At 40.2% G+C, this 24,532-nt stretch overlaps 1 protein-coding gene across 7 annotated transcripts in view; it reads left to right on the forward strand.

The window, feature by feature from the left end:
- ESR1 (estrogen receptor 1) overlaps nucleotides 1-24,532 on the forward strand; it is a 241,716-nt gene that overhangs the window by 210,243 nt on the left and 6,941 nt on the right. For all 7 annotated transcript variants that reach the window (XM_069488728.1, XM_069488725.1, XM_069488729.1 and 4 more), the window contains one exon: nucleotides 2,618-2,751. In XM_069488728.1, the coding sequence (XP_069344829.1) occupies nucleotides 2,618-2,751 (134 nt within the window). The remainder of the gene's footprint in view (nucleotides 1-2,617; nucleotides 2,752-24,532) is intronic.

The following is a 24,532-nucleotide window of genomic DNA, read 5'->3' on the forward strand; positions in this document are numbered from 1 at the left end:
ATCCTTGTCTATCTTGCTTCCATTCTGTGGCTCCTTATTAACAATGTCCATGATTTTCTTCTCCGTACCTTAATGTTGAGCACAAGTATTGGTATGCAATAGGCCCTCTAAATCCTGTTCAATGAATTAAAGTAGACTAAGAATGGAAGACAAAAAAGTTCTTGTTGGTAGGCAATGGGATTTGACTTAACAGTTTTGAGTCCTAATTTTTTTCATTTGGAAAATGGAAAAAATAATGCTCATCTTAGAGGTCGGTTGTAAGAAGTAAATGAACATATCAAAAGTACCAAGCATATTTCAAGTCAGTCTGAAATAGATAGTGTGTTCCATACATGATTGTTAAGAAAACTAAATAGCTTCCTGGAAAAAATATTAAGCTCAATTTTTGTCTCGTAGTTTACACAAAAATAAATCCCAAATGATGGTTGCAGAACTCTGTGAATATACTAGAATCTGTTGACTTTTACTCTTTAAATAGGTGAATTATATGGCATGTGATTATATCTCAATAAAGTTGTCATAAAAATGAATAAATCCAAGAAGATAGAAGATTTAAACATAAAAACATGGAAGTATAATAGAAGAAAACATAAGATAATTTTTTATATGTTATTGGAAGGTGAGTGACCTTTTCAAGCGAGACATACTGTTCTGGAGCCATAAATTAAAAGTTTGATAAATTTAATTCTCTAACAATTAAATATTTAGCAGAAGAAAATACGAGAAAAAAAATCAAAAGAAAAACATAACAAACCATGAAAAAACATTAAAAATACATACAGCAAAGGGCTAATTCCTTTAATAAATGGAGAGCTCTTAAGAAGCAATGTGAAAACAGCTGGATATGATGGTTCACACCTATAATTCCAGAGCTTTAGGAGGCTGAGTCAAGATAACCACTTGAGGCCAGGAATTCAAGACCAGCCTGAGCAACCTAGAGAGATCTTGTCTCTAAAAAAACATTTAAAAATTAGTTGAGTGTGGTGGCACCCACCTGTAGTCCCAGATACTTGGGAACCTGAGGCAGGGGGATCACTCGAGCCCAGGAGTTTCAGGTTACAGTGAGCTGTGACTGGGCCACTGCACTCCAGCCTGGGCGACAGAGCGAGACCCCCCATCTCTTAAAAAAAACAAAAATCAATCAATCAATCAATCAATCAATGTGAAAATGACCAATAACCCAATAGAAAAATATGGGCAAAAGACAAGAACAGGCAGCTCAAAGAAAGCTTATACCAATATATGCCATGAACAACAGTCTGTTGGTATAAGCTCTTTGAAAGTAATGTTTGAACTATTTATCAAAATTAAAAATACATAAGTTCTTTGATCTAGCAAGTCTACTTCTAGGAATTTTTTCTATAGCTATCTGTAAATGTGTCCAAAGACATAAACATAAGGATAGTCATTGAATGAAATGTTTATAACAGCAAAATACTTGAAATCAAACTAAATGTCAGTCAATAAAGATTAAATAAAGATGGTTAAAGAAATTGTAGTATTTTGTTCAGCTGTTAAAATCATTTGATGAAGTAATCCAAGATCTATTAATAAAAACAAAACAAGTTACAAAACAATGTATTTAGTGTTCATGCTTAAATGTTTATACATTTCACAAATATGTTTGCCTGTGCACAGACTATTTTAACTTTTTCCTGACCCCCTCAAACACATCATGCCCAAAATTCAACTTGTGAACAAAACTTGGATGAATTCCTTTCACATGTAGTATCATGTAAATTCTGTAGTAGATTCAATAAAAAGATACTGACACCTGCATTTTTAAATATTACATATTATGAACCTTTGGGTTTGCTTATTTAATAGGTGCAACTACTAACGTCAAACTCTTGATGCCAAAGGAAGAAGCCTGAATTTTTTATAATGATGTAGGACATCCTTAATCACCTGAAATTTTCTTATTTTTCCAGATTCATCTCCTGTCTCCTCACCTCCAACACACTGTTCCATGTTCTTTCATGCTGCTCTTTCTTTCCATGTTTATGATCCTCTTTCAAGGATGTGTTCACACCTCTGCTTGATGAAATCCTACATTCTCTTGAAGTATCAACTCAAATGCCACTTCCTAGGAATATTCTTACCTACCATCCTCTGCAGCACCAATGCGCCCTGCCCAACGATCCATAGTTACCATAGTTTTTCTTGTACTTCAAAAGCACCTTGAAGCACATCTACTGGGACGTATTATATTAGTTGGAAGGCCATGAGCATCTTGAGAATAGAGGCCCTGTTTTTATTTCTATAACTACCACAATGCCCAGAATACAAATCAATAAACATGCATTAGAAAAATCACTTACCTGAATCCTAATCATTTTTAATTACCCGTAGGTTGAAGAACTTCGTATTTTTATCATGACAGACTTGGGGATTGAACAGAACATCTCTTCTAAGAATTTGAAATGAGAATATTTTATTGATGGAAAACCATTTTTTGTCTTGCCTTCTAGAATTCAAGTGAATGTTCGTGCTCCATGAAGAGAATGAGCAGCGGTTTTTGTCACTGATTTGGAGGCAGTAGATTTTTATGACTTTATCATGTCTTGTGGAAGCTTTTCTGTCCTTTAACCCTTCTTTTTGGGCTGTGTTTTCATAGGAACCAGGGGAAATGTGTAGAGGGCATGGTGGAGATCTTTGACATGTTGCTGGCTACGTCGTCTCGGTTCCGTATGATGAATCTGCAGGGAGAGGAGTTTGTGTGCCTCAAATCTATCATTTTGCTTAATTCTGGTGAGTTGATAACATGAGAGAACTTGATTCTGGATGAAATATTTATTTGTATTTTCAACCAGATACAATCTACCCACTACCAAGGCATAACGTCATAAATTGAAAGAAACTACTGGCACATATTTAAAATAATCTATCGTCATTATAGATTACTTAGAGTGGTAGAACTGTGTTTGTCAAATAGTTGAATGAAAAAAATGATCATTGGAAATTAAGTCAAATGGGCTTTTTGTTGAAATATTTGTATTTTTCCAAAGGTATGGGGATGTTTTTATTAAAATGGTACATGTATATAGACGTATGTCTGTTGCTAGTTATTTGTCTAGTTATTGGAGACAGACCATGTTTCTGGTCAAAACTATTAACTAAAAATTTAATTGGCTTAGAGATAGAAAAACCTGGTCCTAAAATGAAGGAGCATGGAATAGAGTAAAATTGGTCCAGCTGAAAGAACATTTTCCATTTGGTCAATGGAGTCTAATTCCACTGTCCCCTCCTATTTATTCATTTGAGAAAGCTTAGCTAAGAGCGGCATCTTTTTTTTTTGTAGTGAGGTTGGCTGTTGTATAAAGAGTCACTCCAGGTCACCCAGATGGAAACTATGGGTCAGCCAGAATTAGCACCGTGACTCCTCCCAGGCCCTCAGTATTTGGACCTAAGTACTAGCTCTACAGCCTGTGGGACCTGAAGCCCACAAATGAGTGTCAGCTGCACATGAGATGCCCTTAACCTGGACCTTCCCCCTCCTCCAGCCGCACTTCATGCCTCATCCCTCATCCCACATGGAAATTGTAGCTATTTTGAATCCCTAGGCCTGATTTAGTTTCTTACACCATTAGACACAGTCTCAGATTCCTCGGTAGCTGAACTGCAGTTGCACGGATCACACACGGAGAATCAGCACTTCCTTCTCTTTTCACTGGTTTTTGTCTCTCCCTGTTGCATGCCAATCCCTTCCCACCTCCCCTGACAATTTTCCACTTCTCCTCCCCACCGATGCTAGTAACCTGTGTTGCTTAATGGTTATCACCATAATCATTCTCACTTATCAACGATAAAGGAAATCTGTACTATTACATAAGGCAAGGGCTGAATGACAGAATGAAGTCCCATGAAAAATAATGGGACGTACACTAAGGAAGTGATTACCATCGCATTCAAGTTTCTGGGCCCACTCACAGGCATTGTGCTTTTCATTTTGGTCATTTGTCCTGTACGGTGAAGGGTCCACATCCCACAATGGCTCTTTATCGGATGAGTGTTCTGGGAGCAGTGCCACTCGGCTGCACGGTGCCAGGTCCTGAACCTGCTCCTTCTTCGGTGGAGGGCTGGCACGTGCCGATGGCTGTCATGTGGGCAGTCTGGTATCTTCAGGGAAAGCAGCCCTGTCAAGTGCTGGGACTTGTTTTTCCCACTTTCACCGGGAAAAAGTATCCCACCCAGGAAGTGAGATCAGCCAGAGTTGCATAATCAACACAGGTGGATGCTCTGATCTTGGTAATCAAGAATATTTCCCTGAGATCCATAAAAACTTTTCTTGCATTATTGTTCTGTTTCTGTTCCTATTTTAGGGTGGGGTTTTACAAATATATTATATAAAAAAGTCAAGACTTTTGCCATCAAAACATTGGATTTGTAGACTCAGGCTTTTTGCAACTCAGGAGGAAAAATCTTCCAGCCCTCACAAGAAAGTCTTTTATTAAAGACTGGCACTGGAACCTCAAGACTGTAACTGCCCGGGGCAGGATTTGGCCTCCCTCTGACTCCTTCTCACACTAGTTACACTTTCGTGCCCTGTCCTTCCTCCTTCACTTCTTTCTGAGAATTTTCTGTGCACTTCCTTGCTCTTGAAGGGCTGGAACACTGTTTTGGAAACATGAGGCTCTGTATACTGACAGAGTTTGCAGTTGTCTTTTTCATGAGATAACAGGCGACAGCTCGTCTTTTCCGTCAAGGACGGTGTTGCTGGCTCAGGAGAGCAGTAACCACACAGAAGCAGCTTCTCAACCCTGTGCAAAGTGAAACCACTCTTTTCACTACAAAATTGAACTACATTTTAGAAAAGCAGGTCTGCCACTGAGCATGGCTCCCAGTGTCTCATGTTGTTCCTGAAAAACAGAATCAAAGAGGACAAGGCTTTGAAACACAATGGCATGGTGCTAGGAGCTTTTTTCAGAGTAAAAAAGAAATCAGTCAGATGAAGAATACCACACGCAACGTTTTTTTCCCACAACCAGAGATAATGGAGTTTTCTAAAAGCTCAACCAATGCACGGCTCTTATCTGGGGAAAGTCTTTACCTATCATGAGACGAATTACAAAGTGACTCCGAGTCCAGGAATCTCTGGCAGAAGCCAAGCTGGAAGCAACTCAGGAAACCTGAGCTAGGAGATGCCTTTCTGACACCCGGGAAACAAAACCTCAGTGTATGGCAGGACCTAAGGTTTTGTGTTGAGCCCCAGTGGCCAAAGTCAGAGGAGGCTGGGTTTATATTGGCCCTTATTTGGGGGTTGAGGCATGAGGGGAATTGAAAGGTTGTTGTGAGGACCTGCTAGGAATGTCTTTCTGGAAGTTTTGAGAGGGTCTCCCAAATGCCAAAATTTCCATGGGAAGCCCTCTTCACAGCTGTCTGGGAGGGGGGGATATTCGTCATAATTTCTGCCTCATTTAGAATAATTTATTGCTTTGCTTGCAAAAGCCTAGATTCGTCCATAGGACAAATACTGTTTGTTTTTCCACTCCACATCAAAGGACAGAGGCACTCCTGATTAATCCAAAGATGCCAACTTCACGGCATTCTGAGAACTAGCTGGACAGAGCTCAAGAGGAGGGCAAATAAGAACAGAGCAGATGAGCTGAGGGCAAAAGCCTGGAGGCAGCAGCGGCGGAGGACAGCTGGGAGCCGGAGCTGCAAAGGGGGCTGAGGAGGAGGCTGTTTGGCCTGGGAGCCGTAGCCTTCTGCCCGGTGGGACTTCAGTTTTCCTCCCCAATTCAAATATTTCCAATTCTTCTAGGCCTAGCTCACTTTATTCAGGAAGTCTTGCTACTAACCAAGTCTATTATGAATTTTTTTCTCTAGACTTTTTCAATTCTTAAAGTCAATGCCACACAAGCTAGCATTTGGTTAGTTGGTTGACTGTTTTCATTCATTTATTCAATAATTGAACATTTATTGAGTTCCTACTATGAACTTTGTGTTTAAGATACAAAAATGAATGTCGCAGTTTTGTGCTTTTATTTTTCCTTAAGGTTTTTTTTTTTTTTTTTTTTAATTTCAACCTGGAATCTTCTCTAGTTCTTTATGTATGTGTTTTCTAATTTCCTTATAAACTATTTATACTTTTTTGTATTCCTCACAGTCTTTAGCTTTTCGACTGCCAACAGATATTACACCATTCAGTCTTTTGATAGATGCTCATTAGCTGGTCATGGCCAGAAGGACCTAGAAAGTCCTTATTTTTCCTATGTTCTTCCTGCCGTTCTGAAACATATCATCCTTTTCAGTGCTCTGTAGATCTAGATAACATCAAATTATTAAGTGGAAAAAATAATACCCATCTCCTTGGGCTATTGTGGGGAAAGGGGAAATTTCGTACAAAGTGTCTAATGCAGTTCATGGAGCACATTAGGCCTTTAGTCAACGACAGCATCACCCCTGCTGATGAGAATCCCCTGAGCGGGTTTGTGTCATTTTCCAATATCATTAAGTGCTTCAGTTTAAAACCCTCCAGCTAAACTTACAAAAAAACTGTGGAGACTCAAGGGTAACAACAGCAAGAGAGAATAGTCTATGGCCATTATCCTGAGACTGTGTTAATCGTGCTACTTGATCATGTTGAGAAAAATTCTAGAGCAAGATTTCTCTCAGGGATGACAACGGATTGTGATTTGAACATTAATGTTGAAAGACCTTGATGCAAACTCTGTGGTGAACCGCTGCGGAATTACCTTGTGTTTCTTCGTAGCCTTGTAAACCCTCAGAATCTACTCCTAGGCAGAAAATTACTCTTTCAGGCTCAGAAAAATTCATGTGTGAAAGCTTTATATGTATAAATCAACAATCTCTAATAAACGGTGTAGCCTTCAAATTCAATTGAATAATTATTTTACCCCTTTCCTGAACCCCTGGTGACTTTGTCCAAACAGCTTCCTGGAGAGCAGGTCAAGCCCTCAGCCCAGCCCCTGTCCTCTGTGTTTAACCGTAGGTCCTCTCCCCTCTCCTGACCCACAAGCCAACTCCAGTTCCCCAGAAGTCTTCTCCGTGCCTGCCAGGCCCCCACAGGCCCACTGGTTACTCCTGAAGCGTCTTATGCTTTTGAAATGTTGCTGTAGCCTTAATTACCTGTTCATCCAAAACTGATCTTCAGACAGCATTTCCCTTTCAATTGATGGACTAAGAAAGAGGAATAATTCACAGACACTTAAAAATCTGAGGTGAAAAGTTAAGGGAAAACAGAATACTAGAAAGAATTATGGCAACATCTCCGAAGAACATACCCTGGTGTTCATTTGGTGAAAAAAGGGATCTGGAATGTCTAGCAGGAGGGTTACATATTAAATATAAACATAAAACAGTGCCAGCTGCCACCTGTCATCTAGGTCTGCTTTGCTACTGTGGTGTATCTTGTCATCGTGGTACCCTCATGAAACATATGGTGCTGAAGCTAGTGACATCCTATGTTCATCCTGTGGCCACACATGAATTATTTCATCATTAATTTTAATAAATTCTCATCACAAAGAATATTTTTTCTCTCTAGAGCTGGGTTATTTGCACTCACTTCATGTTATTAACAATTACTCAGAGCATTTATATTTTTAACTTTAGAAATAAGACAATGATTCAGAGAGTCTCTATATTTAGATGAAAGAACATTTTTAAAACATATTGACTGTAAACATTGAGGATCATTAATTCTCAGCAGTTGAGAGTTTCTGACAAGAGTAGGCCTTGGAAATTGCAAATGGGCATATTTTCAGGTATGCACACTGTTGTCACATTGAAGGAGATTTGATTGTATTATCTCTTGAATTTCTTTGTAATGCCACGCTTCCTCTCCAGGGAGCCTGCCCCTTGTCACTGTTTTATGATAAATGACACTTCATAGTTATTAAGTGGTCCACTGTCTCCTTCTCGGGCTGACCAGGTTCTGTTGGCAGCCCATGCAACTTTTGGAGTCTTTTCTTGCTACCAACTGCTGGTGTTGCCTTAAACAAGCCCCAAGGCCAACGTCAGTGTCCTGAAAATATGGTGTGGCGTGGACTGTGTTATCAGAGAGGTCTGGAATTCGAGAGAAGCAACTCTGCCACTTCCTTGGTGGCAGACACCCTTCGATAAGCAGCTTCCCTGAGCATTCCTGTGTGGAAATGCTAAGGCAGGATTTCACCTCTGCCATGGGGGTTAAAAGATTGCATTCTCACGACAAAGATAGCCTTGCGAATAGAATCGCCCCAGGCCCCAGACAGGATGGATTTGGTCCTGCATCTTGTTACAGAGATTTCTTGGAACCTCTGAGAATCGGGGAAACCAACAAAGTGCCTGTAGTCTGGGAAAGACGTGGGGAATTTTAACATGAATTTATGGGAGGGGCAAAAGGTAGCAGATGTTGGGAGCCTGGGAATCCCTCCAGTGTTCTGGATGTTAGAAGCAGTTTTCTATTCATGCTCAGAACCTGAGAAGGAGAAGCTGCATATCATTTCGTGCTCTCAAGAGAACCAACAAGGTGGGGGTGGTGCCACCTCCCAGGTCTTTGATGGCGATTTTTTCCTACCTTCTCTAGGATCTGGAAATTATGTCAAATTGGCATTATGTTTGAAAAATATATGGAGCCCCTTTCTTTCTTATTTTGTATGCTCTGAATCCTCACTGAACAAGGAAAAGTATCTTGGGGGAAAGAAAAATCCACTCATTAAAAACAATATTTGATTTTACTTCTGGGCTCAGGAAATGAGTGGGATTTTGTTGTTGTTGTCTCATGGTTTTCTTTGGTTCAAGGGTCAGAACACTCATAGATGATGGTTCAGTGTGCCGGGCAGAAGGGCAGGGAGAAGGTACCCAAGGCCTTTCAAAACACAGGGCCTGACTGTAGCTCTAGGCCTTTGAGTAGAGCAGGGAGATCTTGACTCCAAAATCTTCATAGGATAGTGGATTGCTTAATATTTTCCCTTTGAAGACATTTTCTATCTTTTACTTTATAGCTACTTGTTAGGTTTTATTTTTCTTCTGGCACATAAGAAGAAAATGCCACTTATTCCCCTAGTGCTGAATTAAAATGTTCTTAGCATTACAATGTTGTTTAAATATGAAGGAACATGTTTTTTATTTAAAGGGACAACTGAGTATAAGCTCCAGATGCTTATGGCTCTTGTATAAGTATAAAAGCAAAACAAATTCACAAATGAAATACAAACTACATGCCTGGTCCCTTTGCATCTGAGATGGAAGTCTCCCGAGCACTCAGGCCATGGCTGGGTTCTCCCACCACTTGTCTGTGCTCAGAACTGTCGCAAAACCTTTGCTTGTGCAGTGTGCTGTGGCATCATGTGGTTTTGGCAGGAACACATCATTTATTTACTTTGTTTGCTTCTGTTCTGTATTTATTAGATACCTAAAATATAACTGTTAGATTCTAAGATATTAATAAGCACTGGTGAAAAATATGTTACTTAGGAAACAGTTCAGGATTATATGGATTATCTAGATTGGTCTCTGTACTGACCATACATTTTTTCATCATGGGAGGAAAGTCTTTGGAGAAAATCCCTGTGTGAGGACCCACCCCTGAGAGATTCCTATGTAATTGGTCCAGAGCGGCGCCTGAATATCAATGCTTGTTTAAAACTCCCCACCAAGACTCAAATTTGTGACCAGTATTGAGAACCATTGATCTAACGGATGCAAAACATTCTGATATTAACATCTTGATATCTTTTAGAATATCATTAAGACAAAAACATAACATTTTAAAATTCTAAAAGACAATGAAAGGGCCTTAAATCCATATTTAATTCTCAGGACTGTGGGAAAACTAGTGTAGATCATAAAATTTCTGCTAAAATAAAACAATTCTCCAGTATATTGCAAAATGAACCATTCTGCATTCTGCTCATGCTGGAACTGTGCCTAGCACCTGGGGCATAGAAATGAGTAAGGTCTACTTTTTCCATGGACTGGCTGGGCAGGGGGCACAGACAATTAACCAATTATTTTAACATACTGAGTTCAGGGCTGTAATAAAGGTAAGCATTAAGTGCTGTAGAGACCCAACCGTAGGGTCCTTAGCTGGACTGATGCTTTAGCTGAGTGTCGAGGATGAGTAGGATTAGCTGGAGTCAGAGGGTAAAGGGGAAAGTCCTGGCTCCAACTAACAGTGAGAGTCTCATAGTCACTGGACCTCTGTTTATTAGTATCCTCATTTTTTAAATAGAAATAACAATTTCAAGCAGTGCCGTTAACCCTATAGGTTTGTTAGATAGTTTAAAAACCTAAGCTAATCTCTCCATTACTATTATAGTTTATTTTTCAAACGGGAAATGTTAAGCAATCTACTATCCTATGAAGATTTTGGAGTCAAGATCTCCCTTCTCTACTCAAAGGCCTAGAGGTACAGTCAGGCCCTGTGTTTTAAAAGGCCTTAGGTACCGTACCTCCCTCTGCTCTTCTGCCCGGCACACTGAACCATCATCTATGAGTGTTCTGACCCTTGAACCAAAGAAAACCATGAGACAACAACAACAAAATCCCACTCATTTCCTGAGCCCAGAAGTAAAATCAAATATTGTTTTTACTGAATGGGTTTTTCTTTCCCGCAAGATGCTTTTCCTTGTTCAGTGAGGATTAAAAGCATACATCATAGGATATGTGTGCTTTCCTGAAAAATTGAGATGAAACATCAAACTGTTCTGTAAAGCTTTGAGTTGAAAGCAAATATCACATCACTTAGTTGAAAGACCTACTTCTGGGTCTAGCCTTTGCACTCACTGCCCTCTTACTCCCTCATGTTGCATCTCTCAGGTTGAAAGATGGGAGAACCAATTCCCTGTTCTGAGTATCATATTGCCCTGGGCCCCCTCCATGAGTTTCAGCCTCTTCTAGCACTTTCCCCACAGGGCAGGTGGCTGATTTTGCATTTTGAAGTTGATTAGGGTTGCTTCAGCTCTATTTTCTCTGAGTTTTTACTTTATATCTCCTTTTAAGTTTTATTTTTCTTCTGGCATATAAGAAAGATAGCAATATTCCATTGAACCGAGTGATACCTATGGTTTTGTAAACTATTACTTGTGAGCTTGACCACCATTTATTGAAGATTTACTACTTCCCAGGCATTGTGTGAAGTGGTGGAAATACCAAGTTGCCTTTAGTTGCTTCACCTGTAAAATGGAGAAATAGTAGTTTCTACGTTGTGGGTTAAATGAAGTGACGCGTGTGGACTGCTCCCTGGGAACTAGGGGCTACTCCATTGAGGTGACCCAGCGGTCATATTAATAGTGATGATAATAGTAGTGATGAGAAAGGCAGTTCCTACCTCAAGGACCTCATGGTCTGATGATAAAAACAGATATAACAAGAATATCATTCTTTTAAAATATAAAATTGTGATTATAAAAAAGTATGTTCAATTTAGATCATTTAACAATATAAAATACATATTCAGGGAAATATAAAACCACCTGACATTAACCAACCATGTTGACATTTTGATATATCTTATGGCAATATAGTGTAAGGGTTAAGATCAACGGACTTCGGTTCCAAGTTCAAATCCCCTCTCTGTTACTTCTTAGCTGTATGACTTTGGACAAGTTGCATAAACCCTTTGTGTTTCTGTTACCTTGTCCACAAAATAGAGATTGTAATAGAACCTACCTCATAGGGTTATTGTTAATACAAGTTAGCTCTTAGAACAATGCCTACTTCAACTAACAGTTTGTGTTTAGGTACTATATTCTTTTCCATCCATATTGTGTACATATATATATTCATATTTATATTTACATATTTTAATCAGGATTATACAGATGTACTTCTTTTAAAAAATAAGATTTTAAATGTCTATATAATTAGTCATAAAGATATAACATGATTTATTCAACAAATCTAATATTGTTAAACACTTAAGTGATTTCTTTCTCATCATATTACAAATAGTGCTTATTTTGTACCGTTTTGGTAAATCTTTTGCCCATTTTTCATTATTACTTTGGACATATTGCTAGAAGTGGATTTGCTGGTTGAAAAGGGTATAAACAGTTTTAAGGTTCTTGATACATATTGCTTACTGTTCCAGGAAACTTTATCCATTTACACTTTATTACCAACTGTGTAGGAAAGGGCGCACATGAATGTAATTTGTATCATGCAATGTGGACCATGAAACAGAGGTGAGTACATACTGCTGGAGAGTTCTAGAGAGCAAACAGCATCCTCCCACTCAGGCGCTGCCCTCTGCTCTGAAAGACCCACGATCAGGAATTTCTACACAGGTCATATTATAATCATCTCTTTTTGAAGCACGTTATCTTCTTTCAGAGAATTTTTATTGTATTTTAGTATCTATAGAGGTGCTTGTTATGTTAATTTTAAGTGTTATGACTTACACAGACACTAACATTGCTGATGAACTGCTCTTACTCTGAGCAGCCAGGGTGTGTAAAGGGTTAGTATTTTGTGTTTTACCTTTTGCCTTTGGCTCTTTGCCATTGATTTTTTTTAAAGTTAGATTTGCAAAAAGAAAGGTAAGAGTTGACATTCCGTAAGTGTGTCAAGTGTGTCTCTCTTTAAAACTCTTCTAGGAAAGAACAACTTGGCTCCTCCAAAGACTTTGTTTGCTCTGGGGTCTGGGGCTTTGCAAGATTGGCTTGCCCTTTCCTAGTCAGTAATGGGCTTGGAGGAAGCAGCTTAACATGTGACCCCACCATCACTCTAGCCATGCCTTTCTCTGTTGATCAGGAGCTGCTGGCTCAAACAGTGCCCTGTCTAACCTCCGTGGGGTGCCAAGGATCCATGTGGTCTACTCTTTAGATTCTCTGCATCGAAAGCAGACACTGGGGCTTCATGGTCCAGCTCGGAACAGGTAGTCAGCTCCAAGGACAACTATGCGTGAATGTCAGGAGGGAACTTGCAGGGGAAGTTTATTTAATCTTCAAAATTGGCATCAACAACAGTGATGAATGAAACTCAGAATGCAAAATTTGTTTTCGTCTTGACAGGTGAAGCATCTGCCTTTTCTCTTGGAATAGTGTAATGAATGTTAATCATTGAGTTCGTTAATGTACCCTTCACATTCAATGAAAGCCAGACACTCAGCACCTTCTAGCAAAACCTTAATGCTGCGTTTTCTTAGCATCCCAACTTCCAAGCCATGTGGGGACAATGTGTTGTCCATCATTGAAGCTGACCTTCTTTTATACTTAGATATGTAGCTCAGGTTATTGGTGACATGTCAGAGATATTTCCAACTGAGAAAATTATTGCAGAAGCTTTGGTAACAAATTTGTTAGCTCCATTTCCTGCTGAAACAACAAGCCTTGAAGAGTTTCAGAAATGTGAACAGCATTAGGGATGATAGAAATATGAAAACAATAATAAGTAATGTCCCTACAGCAAGCTCCTTATTCTTTGGAGAATCTATTCATCATTTGTGTTTCCCACTCAACAGTCCAGGCGTTGACAAAGCTCATGAAATACTGGGAAGGAAAGGGACTTTGATTTTGTATTTTCAATAGCATTTTCCTCCACCAAATTACGAAAGTAATACATAGCCAAGGCAGAGAACTTGGAAAATACGGAAAAGCCACCAAGAAAAATAATCTCCCAAGTAATCATAATTTTACCACACAAAAGTAATCACAAAAGCTAACATTTTGGTGAAAGTCCTTAATTAAAGAGACACTTAGAAGATGCCTATTCACTTCCATTCCCTCCTTTCTACACACCATTCTGCACCCTCTTTTGAAATGTGGAATTGCTCCAAAATCATTCCAGGAAAATTATTAGTTTTCTCAAATATCTCTGGAGGCAAGTCCATTGGCAGCCATTTCTAGTTCCTCACAGACCTTGAGGTTAGGAAATTCTTTGTGTAGCTTTTGAGCACTGGGCCAGAAGTGAGGGACGTTTGGGTTCTAGTTCCAGCCCTCCCACTTATTTACCGACTGGCTGACCTCGGGCATGGACCAGCCTACCGTCCCTCCGGCTATAGCATCTGCCAGCCCTAGTTCCTTAACCTCCTGGAGCTTCTGTTTCCCAACAATTAAAATAATTGGACTGAATCAATGGTTTCATTTGATTTTTATTTTTACATTTTAAAACATTTATTTTTTAATAGATTTTATTTTTTAGAACAGATTTAGATTCACAATAAAGTTGAGTGGCAAGTACAGAAAGTTCCCAGATAACCCCTGGTCCCACAAACACACAGCCTCCCTTGTTATCAACATCCCCCACCAGAGTGGTACATTTGTTATAGCCCATAAACCTACAGTGACACACCATTATCACCCACAGTCCCATACATTAGGGTTCACTCCAGGTGTTAGACATTCTGTGGCTTTTGAAAAATGTATCTATCATTGTAGTATCATACAGAATAATTTCACGGCCCTAAATCTCCTCTGTGGTCCTCCAATTTATTCCTCCCTCTGTCCAACTCCTGGCCACCACTGATCTTTTTACTATCTCCATAGTTTTGCCTTTTCCAGAATGTCATTTTTTCTGGATTTGAGTCTAAGTCAGGTGAGTGTTTAGTGATGTTTTACAAACACATATATTCACACTAACACTGTTCATTGATTTGGCAGGGAATGAAGGAGTATCCTTTCCATGATTTATTTGTATGTTGCCTATTGGACTCATACAATGTGTAGCCTTTTCAGATTGGCTTCTTTGACTTAGTGATGCGATGCATTTAAGTTTCCTCCATGTCTTTTCATGGCTTGATAACTCCTTTCTTTTTATGGCTGAATAGTATTCCATTGTCTGGATGTACCGCAGTTTATTTATGCATTCATCTACTAAAAGACATTTTGGTTGCTTCCAAATTTTGGAAATGATGAATGAAGCTGCTATAAACATCCATGCACAGGTTTTTGTGTGGACATAAATTTTCAGTTCCTTTGGGTAAATACTAAGGAGCACAGTTGCTGGATTGTACCATACGAGTATGTTTAGTTTAGTAAGAAATTTCCAAACTGTCCTCCAAAGTGGCTGTACCATTTTGCATTCCCACTGGCAATAAATGAGTGTTCCTGTTGTTTTATATCCTTGCTAACATTTGGTGGTGTCAGTATTCTGGATTTTGGCCATTCTAACAGGTGTGTAGTGGTATCTCATTGTTGTTTTAATTTGCATTTCTCTGATGACATAATGTGGAGCATCTTGTCATATGTTTATTTGCCATTTGTAAATGTATATTCTTTGGTGAGGTGTCTGTTAAGGTCTTTGGCCCATTTTTCAATCAGTTTGTTTGTTTTCTTATTGTTGAGTTTTAAGAGTTCTTTGTATATTTTGGATAACAGTGCTTTCTCAGATATGCCTTTTGCAAATATTTTCTCCCAGTCTGTGGCTTGTCTTCGCATTCCCTGGAGATCAGTGGTTTCTACACTTTTTTCTACTGAAGCTGAGTGTTACAGAAGAAGCCCCAGGGTCACCAGAGAAGGGAGATATCAAGGGAGAGCCCCAGCGAATTGTCTCTAGGGTGTCCCCCACATTTCTCTGGTTTTAATCAGATAATTTTGACTTCACCCAGTTTATATGTGGGGGTTTTACATGAGGTTCACTTTGTTTTGCTTGTTTTAAAAGGGGTTTTGACTCTCAAAATAACTTGAAAACTCCTGAACTAGATTATTTTAAGGCCCCTTTTAAATCCATAATTCTGGAATCTGTGTCTCTATTTTTGCAGTGTAATATAATCATTCCCTCCTTAAGAAAAAATGAGATAACCTGTCACAAATAATCATGTGACACTTTTCCAATACAGTTTTCAACTATTGTAATGCTGTTTTAAAACAACGGAACTCCTAGCACTCTGGGAGGCCGAGGCGGGTGGATCACTCGAGGTCAGGAGTTCAAGACCAGCCTGAGCAAGAGCGAGACCCCGCCTCTACTAAAAATAGAACGAAATTATATGGACAACTAAAAATATATACAGAAAAAATTAGCCGGGCATGGTGGCACATGCCTGTAGTCCCAGCTACTCAGGAGGCTGAGGCAGGAGGATCGCTTGAGCCCAGGAGTTTGAGGTTGCTGTGAGCTAGGCTGATGCCATGGCACTCTAGCCCGGGCAACAGAGTGAGATGCTGTCTCAAAAAAAAAAAAAAAACAACAACAACAACGGAACTGATATACCTAAAGAATATGTACCATCCACATGCCCATTTATCTTATGAAAATAGGAATTTTTGTCACTACTTATCTTTTTCAAAATAACCAGAGAAAACATTCAGCCATTTTGATTCTATACCTAGGAAAAAGAGGGCAAATATATCTGAAGCTTTGTGGCTCAGGAGATGAACATGCAAGTAAGAACTAAGGGGGGCCACCTTCATTTGTTAGTGACTGGTGCTGAACATCACAGACTATTTAAAAGCAGGCTGTTCGATTCAGGGTGACACAGACTTGTGCATATCAGCCAATTATAAATTTTTGGATTGTATGTCATTTTTTCTGGATTTGAGTTTGAGACAGATGAGTGTTTCGTGATGTTTTATAAACACATATATTCACGCTAACACTGTTCATTGATTTGGCAGGGGATGAAGCAGTATCTTTTCCATGATTTATTTGTATATTGCCTATGCCATAGAGGGTTTGAAATGGCTTACCAAATTTCATGCGGTGCAAAGAGGTAAACCAATAGTTGACAAAATCTGTATAAATGGAGAATAATCTGAAGAAAATAATAAATCCAGGAGTCAGATTAGCACACAGACTTGCATCTGTGCAGTTCTGAGGATGGGCCACAAATTTGGCTCTAAATTTTCTTTGCCTGGCCACAAGAAAGAAGAGAACACATTTTATTAAGTTTCACAGTCTTTTAACAAAAATAAAACAAAATAAACCAGTTCTTCAGCATAAAAACTCTTTTTCAGACAAATCTCTACAATGTCTATTTCTCACAACTAGGACTTGAGGAGGATTGTGCAACTGAGAATTCAAAGTTGTTCAAAGGTGAAAAATGAAAGGGCAGATTTTTTGGGTTGCCAGTTAGGGGCTAAGCCCTACATTTTGGTAATCACCTGGGCAGTGGTTAGGGCTAAAGTTTTCCCATGGAAATCGTTGACTGCACACTATAGCAGACACCCATTGCACCAATGAGGGTGGTAGGCCAAGGCATTGGGAGGCAGCGTTCGTAATGTGGAGCAGGAAATTTGGAAATGCTCTCACTTCTCATGCTGTGTCCTCTCAGGAGTCTAGTTTCCAGTCTGCCTGGACCACTCTTCTCCCTAAGTGTCTGGTGTAGATGTTCAGTGTGTTCTGGTTACTGCTGCTGTGCAATAAATTGCCCCAAAACTTAGCAGCTAAAAAACAAAACAAAAAAGGATTTGTATTCTATTGGTCATAAATTTGAATAAGGCACAGAGGGAAGGAATGGCTTGTCCCTTCTCCACAGTGTCTAGGGCGTCAGATGGAGAGTCTCATCAACGGGGGGTAATTTGATAGTTGTGGGCTGGAGTCACCTCGAGGCATCTTTGTTACATACTGGTACTTGATGCTGGCTGTCGGCTGGAGCTGTCAGCTGGGATACCTGTCTGATATCCCTGCATGGTACACTAGACCTCTTACTAGGTGATGAGGGCTCCAGAAACAAGTGTCCCAGATGGTGAAACCAAAGCTGCATGGCCTTTTATGATGTGTGCTTAGAAGTCATGCAGCATCACTTCCAGCTCATTCTATTGGTTACAGGCAAGTCATGAGTCCACCCAGATTCAAAGGAGGGGGCACAGACCCTATGTCACTATGGGAAGAGTGCCAAGGTCACCTTGTCAAAAAGCATGTGGATGGGGAGTATTGGTGTGGTCCTCTTTGGAAAATAAAATCTGCTCCAATGTGTAAGAGCTGCTTTCTGCTCTGCATTCTTGCTCCCTTGGTCTTGAAATACCAGGCAAGAAAGGTGGGCTCCAGGGAAACAAATTTGTCTAGGCTGTTTTGACCTGCCTTTTCTGGGAACAATGGCAACCCTCAAGGCCTCCAGAGACCAGGCAAGCTCACTGGGACTAGAAGTTCCACACAGAACCTTGTGCAAACTTCCCTGCGGTAGATGGATGTCACGTTTTTTATCAAGTGTGTTTCCAGAGCATCTCATTTCTGACTTTGGAAAGATAACAATTGACCATTTGAGGAATAGAAAATTTAGAACCGTAGCTGTTTCTTAATATATTATAGATATAACTGACAAAAATAAGACCCCTAAGCAAACTATATATCCACAATAGCTTTGTCCTGAAAGATAGAAAGCTAAGGTACAATTTATCACAAAAATTAAAAACTGGAATTTTATATATAAAAGTGAGACATTAAATTCTTTTTAAAGAATGCACATTTAAGATTGTTTTCTCAAGTCAACTTAATTAGTGCATCAGTTTCACCATCTGAAGTCATTAAAAGATTTGTCTTTTGAATCAGCTTGAATGTATTGATGTACCAAGTATTTACCTTCTAGAACATCCAGTAGATTTCACTGAAAAATTATACTAAATTGATAAATGTCACTGAATCAGAGGCATATGGTTATATAATCATCTCTGCCAAGAGGGCACTCGTGGGTATACAGCAATACCAAAGGAACAGGACCACCATGTTCCCGTGCTGGGTTCTGGCAAGAACACTCATCTTCGCTGTAATTCCTCTCACTTTGAGACCATGCAGAACTTTGATGAGTGTGTGGTTTTATACATACTAGTCTAACAATACACAGTTGCTCACAGATTGGATTATGAGCAGGTTTTTCACCTTTCAGGTAAACAATTACATATTGGTAGAAGGATGGAAGTGTCCTACCTCTGGACAAATATTTCCCAAAGCAATAGTCTTTTTGTTCAAAGCAGAAAATGAGGTTAGTTTCTACATGGCATAAAGCAATCCCTTTGAAGTTCTTGGTAATGTTGGGATCTGTATCTTTATACCATACTAAACATTCAGATGTTTTAGGCTTGCCCCTTGGTTCTTTGAACAAATTGGTTGCTGTGAAGTATGTTAGTATTCAGAATGAATGGTTAGCATGACATGGGATGACTAGGTGATTCCAGAAGCTAAATCATGGTTTTTATAACAAAGTGTGGCAGTACTGACATTTGGGAAGAGAAATAATTTCTAAGTAACCTGTGCAATCTGAAGCCTTAAAAATGTAGAAATTGGCAACAAAAGGAAGTATATAAAGCATCCCTCTGGCTTTATCCCTCTTTATACACATGTATTCACTTACCCATCAGTAAGTCATAAAATACTTGTCATCTTACACTGGAATAGGACACCTGCTATAAGAAATAGGCTTCAAAATGTATAATGGCTCAAACATCTACACGTTTATTTCTGGTTTACTTGACAATGTTGGGTCCATGAACAGCTTTGAGTCTTAGCCCTCTTCCATGTGGTCAGTCAGAGACTCAGGCTAGTGAGGGCTCTGCTGTCTCACATGGACGCTGTCCAAAGTCATCCTAAGAGTTATCTCCATTATAACAGCCCTGCCAGAAAGGGAGAAAAAACCTATAGAGGAATGCAGCTCAGCCAGGGTATCTAAGGAGAAGTCATCCTCTTAAGGTCATTGTAACACCATAATAGGGCACTTTTCTTGAAACAAAGGTACGGTCTGTGTTTTCAAGATTTTACATTTTAGTAACAACATATGAAGAGACCAAGGTAATCACGTGATTCATCATCCTGGCTGTGAATGAATCATTTTTGGAGAGATTTTTAAAAGCACAGAGATCAGAGCTTCACCTGTGGCAACCAATCAGCAGGTTTGGGTGGAACCTGGGAATCAGCATCCTATGAAACTCCACAGGAGACTCTGAGACACAGTCAACTCCAAGAATCACAAACTGTAGAGAAAAACTTTCTGGAATTGCCAGTAACAAAATCGCAGTCTAATATCCCTTTGACTACCTCAATATGAAATATAAATAGGTAATAATTTACCTATGCATGTAATTTTTAAAAATCAATGTAACTTGGTAACTATCATATAAAGGAGATAAAGGACAAATAATATTAAACTATATTAAAATAAAATGAGCCCTATCTCAATGAAGATGCCCAGGCTTGACTAAAGTAAAAAAAACATAAGAAAGTGGTAAAATGTTTATATGTATTTATAAATAATGTTTGGATATGTGAAGATGGTCAGAAGCCTTTGTGTCCAAGAAGAACAGGCATATGAAAAAGCAGAGCTAGAGGTGGACACCAGAATAAGAAAACCAGAAACAACCCAAAATCTATTTGTAGAGGATAAAAGGAGAGACATGAATTAAAGTGATTCAGTAATAACATGCTGCTGTGGTTTGAATATCTGTCCCCTCCAAAACTCATGTTGAAATTTAATCCCCAGTGTGGCAGTATTGAGAGCTGGGGTCTTTAAGAGGTGCTTGGGTCATGAAGGTTCTGTCCTCATAAATGGATTAAACTACTCATGGATTAATAGATTCATGGGTTATTATGGGAGTGGGACTGGTGGCTTTGGAAGAAGAAGAGGACCTGAGCTGGCACACTCAGCCTCTCACCGTGTTATGCCCTGAGCCACCTTGGGACTCTGCAGAGGGCCCCCACCAGCAAGAAGACCCTCACCAGATGCAGACCCTTGACCTTTGACTTCTCAGACTTGTAAGAAATAAATTCTTTTCCTTATAAATTAGCAGTTTCAGGTATTCTGCTACAAGCAACAGGAAACAGACTAAAGTACATGCCAAGAAAAACCAAAGACTGTTGAAGTAAAAAAAAAATGGAAATGAGGAAGTGATTTTGCAAATAAGCTGGGCTTTATTGTAAGCGTATTGTCAAAGGGATTCCCTTTGTTACGATATGGGATAAGGAAGTACTAAAGTGGATAGAAACATTTATCCTCTCTTAATATCCCACTACATCAAGGCAAATATTCCATCAGTCTCTAGAATTTAAAGGAGACCATATCCTTTGGATGAACAATGGGGAAGAGATGATAAATTGGAAAAAGAAACAGCACTACATATGAGAGGCTGTCAAGAAGTGTGTGGGAAAACTCTGGATACAATGTCAATGTAAGATAAAGATAAGAATCCCAAAATAATTTCAGTATGTACTTTTCACCAGTAGATTTCTTATTATGTTACATAATTATTTAAAAATGTCTAGGAGGCAATAACACAGTATTTCATTGATGTGAATTGTAATTGTTGGTTCTAATTTTATTTAGAAGCATCTTACATCTCTGCTCTGCATATTGACATCCAGTTGTATTGTTTTTGTAGTACCTGTACAACTTCACTGAAATCATTTCAGCTAAATGTGTAGTTGAAAAGCTTATATAATACACTCCATTGACAGATTGCATGAAGGCAATAAGTTATTAAAAAATTTGGAGAAAACATATTTCATTTAAGCTTCCTTCTCTATAACCAATTCCCATAGGGGACCTTTTCGGTACAACCTTGTAAAAGCTTTTCAAAATCTTCCACTACAAATTTTTATTGGTAGTAGGTTCAGTTCAGTAGGACATCTAAGAGACAGGGACTGGAAAAAAAAATCCATCGTGTGGGACCATCCTGCACAGTGTACGATATCCAGCACAGCCCCTTCAACTAAGACAGAGCAAGGACCTCGAGATGTCCGAACACCCACGTAGGGACAGTACCACCTGCAGGAAGAACAGCAGTCACTGGTGAAGCACGCAGCAAACGAGATGCTCATCACATTGTCAGCCTCCATAGCACCTCTGAGCAAACACGCTGTGAGGCTATGGAAGCAACTCCCAGCAGAACACCCGAAAGGCTGATGTGCCGGCTGATCACTGGGTCCTCGGCGATCACTGGAAACTCCTTCTCCTCCGAGCCGAGTGGCAGCTTTCTGGCCCAGACCACTTGCAGCTGTGACCTGACTTTCTTTCCTTTTTCCTTTGAGTCATTCCTCTTTTTTTAAGCAAGCTGCCCTAGACTGAGGGACTGTCTTGGGTTTGTTGTCACATCCTTCCTCTGGAAAAAAAGAAAAAATGTGGCCTCACTTGAAGAGTTTGTCCTCAAGCATCCAGTAAGCCACGGGCCTGAGCATTTCTCATTTCTTTAGTTAGTTGTCCTCCTGCCCTCGTGGAGGTCAATGGCAGGGCACGTCAGGACCCCTGGATGTGCTAGGGCTCCTTTCTGAGCAGTCAAATGTGCACATACACCACAGTGTCCACGCCTACCTCCTCCAGCTTCTGGAAGGCTCCATTATCTGGAAAAGCACTGAGGAATGGAGAGGGGGTTCCTGTGTGGTGCAGATCACAGAGATGGAGAGGGAAGAGGAAGGGAGCATGTTCTGGCAGAACGACAGAAGGTGAGGGAGAGCAAGAGAGATTGGGTCAAGATGTCATGTCCATGGGGGCATCCATGTGGTTTTGCTCCCCGTTCTTTCCGATCACTAGATTTCCCCATAGACTCTTCCTGGATCTCCCCATGTTGGCTGCAAGATTCAGAATTCATCGAAGCTCGGATTTGCCAACAACACTTCAAGACTGGATAATGACATGGAGATTGCTTTTCCCCTCCCCAGCTTTGGGATTTGGAGCAGCCTCCAGAGTTACGAAAGCCTGCCTTGCTGCAGGGATGTTTCTGAAGGCCTCACTCCCTGCTCACTGGCCCCGGGCTGCTGGGAATCATGGTGTGGCCGTCCAGGGTGGCAGGGACCACCTGGGACATGGAAATGGCCAGCAGCCCTGTTTTGCTCTTGCTCATCACCAGAGGTTGCCAGAGAACATGCAGCATTCTGGGAATTGGGGTTTCTGTAGTTTCTCTCCAATGGCCCCTGAGGGGCAACAGGCAGCAAACACGGACCTCATTTTGCCAGAAAAGTCCAAAAGGAAGATGGCTGCTGTTGTCAATTATTGGCATTTCCACAGGACCCTATTTTTATTTCTAAGTATATGCACACAGCTAGGGAGCATCTGCTGACAAAGATGAGATGATAAGCTGTACTGGTGCCAAAACAGGACGAGAAAAACAGGCTTGCTTGAGAATGGCCTGCATCCTGAGAGTCCGTGTTAAGAAAATTCTCCACAGGCAATATCTGTTCTTAAAACATTAACACTTGAAAGGAAGTAAGGCTTGGAATCTCTAACACATAACATAGTCATGCACACGCTAGGTTCTTAGTATATGCATGCTGGAGGAAGGAACCCACACACGCGTGCACGTTTGGGAAGATGAAGAATCAGCAGCCCAAAAGAAAACTTTACTCCCCTGTGTGTGAGTGCCAAGTCTTTGACCTGCCCTGGCAAGATCATGCGAAATGTGTGCCCTCCGGACTGCTGAAGTTCTAGCACAGTGTGATTTAACACCGTGCACACCATAAGAAGAGAAACGATGCACAAGTGTCACCTCCCCAGCAGCAACAGCCAAGCTGTTTGAGCCTCCATACTGTGGTTTCCTTAAACAAGAAAGGGATTATTGGTGAATGAGGCCAGCATCCTGGGTGGTAACAAAAAAGGAAGTTGGTGGAAAGTGCATCATCCAAGTTGCATCATCCAGCTCTGTGGCCTGGGTGGCTTCCCAGGATTTCCATCCAGAGACAGGGCCTTGAAGAGGTGTGGGGCAAGCATGGGTGTGATGACACAGAGGACCGTGAGAGGCAGAGCCAATGGGGAGCTCAGCTTTGGCCACACCTAACTCTAACCCACCAGTACACACCTCCCTGCTGTCTGCTACCTCCAGGCCAAACTGTGGCCATGGGACGTTTGCCCATTTTTCTGATGGACACATTCTTTCCCTATCAATGGCCCACACAGAACATAAGTGAAGTAATTCAGCAATTTCTTTCTTATACCACTGCCTGTCTGCCTGTCTGCTGCTTACTCATTCTGTGCTCTGTTTGCTTTGGATCAAAGTGCCTCAGGGTACTAAAAGTGACGTTATTCTATGCAACTGCATGGAAGCCACTATTCTGGCCATTCTGGTTCTGTTATTGTTGTCTCGTTTGTTTTAAACCTTAGCCATTTTCCATCCTGGGCAATTATAACTCTGTTTATATTTATATTAGGTCATTAAATATGAAATGTCCAATTTCGAATCAAAAGTGTAATTTATTATATCTCAAACAAGAAGCAGTATAAGTAATCAAAGAATGCACCTAAACTATTGGCACAGTTTTGCCATTTTAACGGTAGCTTGCTTATGCCAGCAGCATAGAAGCCTGGAGAGCGAGTGGTGATGAAATTGTGAAAGGCATTTTCTACAGCTTGTTGAGAATTGAATATTTTTTCCTTGCAAAAAGTGGTCCAAAGCCTGAAAGAAGTGGTAGTTGGTGCAAGATCTGGTGAATACAGTGGATGACAGAGAGTTTCCAAGTCCAGTCTCTGTAGTGTGAGCAGTATTGTTTGTGTGACATGTGGTCTAGCATTGGCTTGTAAGAGGATTGGCCTGTCTCTAGTGACCAATCTAGGCTGCTTAATCACAAGCAACCTCATCATTTCATCAAATCGATTGCAGTAGACATCCGCTGTGGTCGATGGGCCAAGTTTCATGAAGCTGTATTAGATAACCAGTGCTGGACCACCAGACACCATTAGCTTTTTTTGATGAATATTCAGTTTTGGACTGTGTTTTTGCACTTCATCTTTATCCAACCA

This window comes from Eulemur rufifrons, chromosome 15 (assembly GCF_041146395.1).
Source record: "Eulemur rufifrons isolate Redbay chromosome 15, OSU_ERuf_1, whole genome shotgun sequence".
Lineage (NCBI taxonomy): Eukaryota > Metazoa > Chordata > Mammalia > Primates > Lemuridae > Eulemur > Eulemur rufifrons.